The following is a 2,922-nucleotide window of genomic DNA, read 5'->3' as shown; positions in this document are numbered from 1 at the left end:
GTTATCCTAATTAAACCCTAAACACGTAAAAGAAAAACTAACAGCTCTTGGCTCTCCATGTACTTCGCAGGGGACTATTAATTGTGTGATGTAAAATTTTGCCTTTAGTTCAGGCTCTTTGTACAGTGCTACTTGTTGTGGTTGCATCTCTCATGACAACTATAACAGTTTAATAAAATAATTAATCTTTTGGTTGTGAAAAAAAAAAACAGCTATGGGCTCTCCCTGTACTTTGTCTAAAAATAACAAATAAAAGAAGTGTGTTAGATTATTTGCAAGATTGAAATTATGGTGAAATCTCACTGATGACTTGGTTGTGCCTATAACACCCTTCTCAGGTATTAGTTTATTGTTTGTACTTTTAGTTAGGTATTTTGGAGAAGGATCAATTATAAAAAAAATAAAAGTTCAAGAATCTAATTAAAAGAAAAAAAGTTCATAAACCTAATTGTAAATTTGGTAAAAGCATGGAAACCAGTATAATAATTAAATATTATTAAATACATAATTAACTGTTTGAAAATTTTCTTCTACCTAGCCTGCATTGCACCGAAATTGTTTTAGTTTATTATATACGTGTCCACGTTATAATTTTGAACAATATGCTATTTTTAGTAATGGCGTCAATATTCCATACCAGAATGTAAGTACAAAATACACTATTTATTTAGTAAATTTAGTTTTTTTGAATTATTATTATTTTAAAAGAACGTTAAACGAGCGGAACTTTATTTGATTACATTGGTTGACGGAGGCTTGACGCTCTTATTTGTATTGTCAGCCATACGTACGAATGTCGTGTTTCTTTTAACCTGCTCGACAGTTTATTTTTTCATGTGCTATTTTATTTGACCTTCGTTTATGCCCTTAAAAAAATGGTTTAATACAAAATAGAAATCAATATTAAATACTTCTAATACAAGTATTGTACAGCATGTTTCACAAAAAGACAAAAAAGAACAAGTATACAGCGTGTACGGAAACGTGTTATGCATATAATCATATTTATATTGGTAATTATTACGTATAAAAATAGTTATCGTAGTTAAACCATTTATAAATATTCACGTGTTCTTCAATCAAGCTTGAATTATACACAAGTATGGCGTTTTATCTCTTATTTCATTCTATTTCTTTTCATTGAATTAACATTACTTAGTAATAACAATTGACACAAACATAATGATTTGTGTTAAAGTAGTTAAGAGTATAAATTTTGATTTTATTTATGAAATAGATAGTGAGAGATTATTTCTATGATAAAAAACAAAAACTTATTAGTATATATTTTTCTTTTTTTTTAATCTTTAAAATAGAATATAATGGAATATATATCCATAGTTTATCCTTTACGCGTTTATCGTGTTGATAGTATAAAACAAGTCAAAATATGGTGTCGAGAGTTGAAAGAGTAGCGGTCCTTCGAATCCAAGCCAAGCCACCTTTCACTATTGGAAAAAATAATAATAATTGAACAAGTTCATCATCAATTAAAAAAAAGTAAGAAACTAGGCTAACACGTTGCACGCCCTTTGTTCTTATCTATGTATTGTTTTCTGATACGGTGTGCTCTGAAAAAGTCCATGCTACCTACCTTCCTTAATTATAACAACATCATCAAATTCCTCTCTTAATTTCACCAAGAAAGAAACAGCTTTGCATCTGAAGATTGTGTGAGTTAATTAGTTAAAGCAATGAGGAAGGGGAACAAGAAGAAGCAGAACAAGTTGGTGTGGATCATAACGACGCCGTTGAGAATGTTGGGGAAAGCGAGGGACATTTACGTGAGAAGCATAACGAATTGCGGTCACAAGATGAACTATAGCAACCCCGTGGATGCTGCTGGCAGATTCCAGGCCTTGCCCAGGAGCTACAGTGCTGCCACGTCACGCTCCGACAACAACGAGGATTTCGCCGAGCTTTTGCGAGCGGCTTCCGCCAGGACTCTGGGCAACAGAATCGATGTGGATTTGGTTCTCAAACAGCAGGCCCAGGCCCGGCCCGTATCTTCGAATGGGCTGCCCAAGTCCACCAGCGTTGGCATGGGCCGGATCGACGAGGACACGCCTTATGATTTGGGGGAAGGGGAAGTTCCCGTTGTGCCCAAAGCGTATCCCAGAAGTAGAAGCTACGCTGTTGGAATGACAAGTGCTGTTTTGTGAATTGAGTGTCAAGTTGTCAATTACCTAGCTTCTGGATTATCTGCATTACGCATTCTGAGATAGATGTTGATGGATTCTTCTCTCTCGAGGGAAAGATGATTGCTTAATACATTCTTGCTAATTTTATTGAGATTAATTAGATTTCATCGGTTTAGTTTTTCATTGTAATACATTGAAAGCAACGGTTTTGTGTAAAGTGATTTTTTTTTTCCTTTAGTATCTGTATCTTCAAATATCTTTTTAGTAATTAATTTCTATAAAAACAGTTTTATACTTTCATCATATATTATAGTAATATGTAGGTAGTACTATTTTTTTAAAGATAATTGTTGTAAAAATGATCCAATTAATCGTTACTATAATAATTTGTGATTATAAAAATTCTTGTATTTTCTCATTGTTATAGCATTTAAAAAATATTAAATAAAAATGCCTTAAAATATGATTTTTCTTATATTTTTAATTTAACAATAAAAGTATTGGTTGATTCTAATTTAGAATTATTCTATCTATTTTCTTACATGCTCTTAGATGGTTGATTGAGCGGCAGTAGACGGCTAAAGAGAATTAAAATGATCAAACTTGATAGTATTAATTTGTCGGTCTTTAATGGAAGATAATATCCGAGGAACGAGCCAATTTAGAATGAACAATAATGACAAAAAAGTACTCTGGTATTTTGGCATGTGTAAACTGTAATAAATGAAACAGAGCAACTAAAGTTCGTGACAACAAAGACTTAATTATGGCTAATGTGCTT

General features: G+C 32.3%; 1 protein-coding gene across 1 annotated transcript; it reads left to right on the top strand.

The window, feature by feature from the left end:
- The first annotated feature begins 1,365 nt into the window (after window positions 1–1,365).
- LOC100785988 (uncharacterized) lies at window positions 1,366–2,425 on the top strand. Its single transcript, XM_003523974.5, has one exon. It carries the CDS (start codon window positions 1,695–1,697, stop codon window positions 2,160–2,162), a length of 468 nt encoding a protein of 155 aa, XP_003524022.1. The 5' UTR covers window positions 1,366–1,694; the 3' UTR covers window positions 2,163–2,425.
- The last annotated feature ends 497 nt before the right edge of the window (window positions 2,426–2,922 follow it).

This window comes from Glycine max, chromosome 4, assembly GCF_000004515.6.
Source record: "Glycine max cultivar Williams 82 chromosome 4, Glycine_max_v4.0, whole genome shotgun sequence".
NCBI lineage: Eukaryota > Viridiplantae > Streptophyta > Magnoliopsida > Fabales > Fabaceae > Glycine > Glycine max.
This window is presented reverse-complemented; position numbering and strand designations above follow the sequence as displayed.

Coding starts and splice junctions, on each gene's coding strand:
- LOC100785988 (XM_003523974.5), top strand. CDS start 1,695: ATGAGGAAGGGGAACAAGAAGAAGCAGAACAAGTTGGTGTGGATCATA.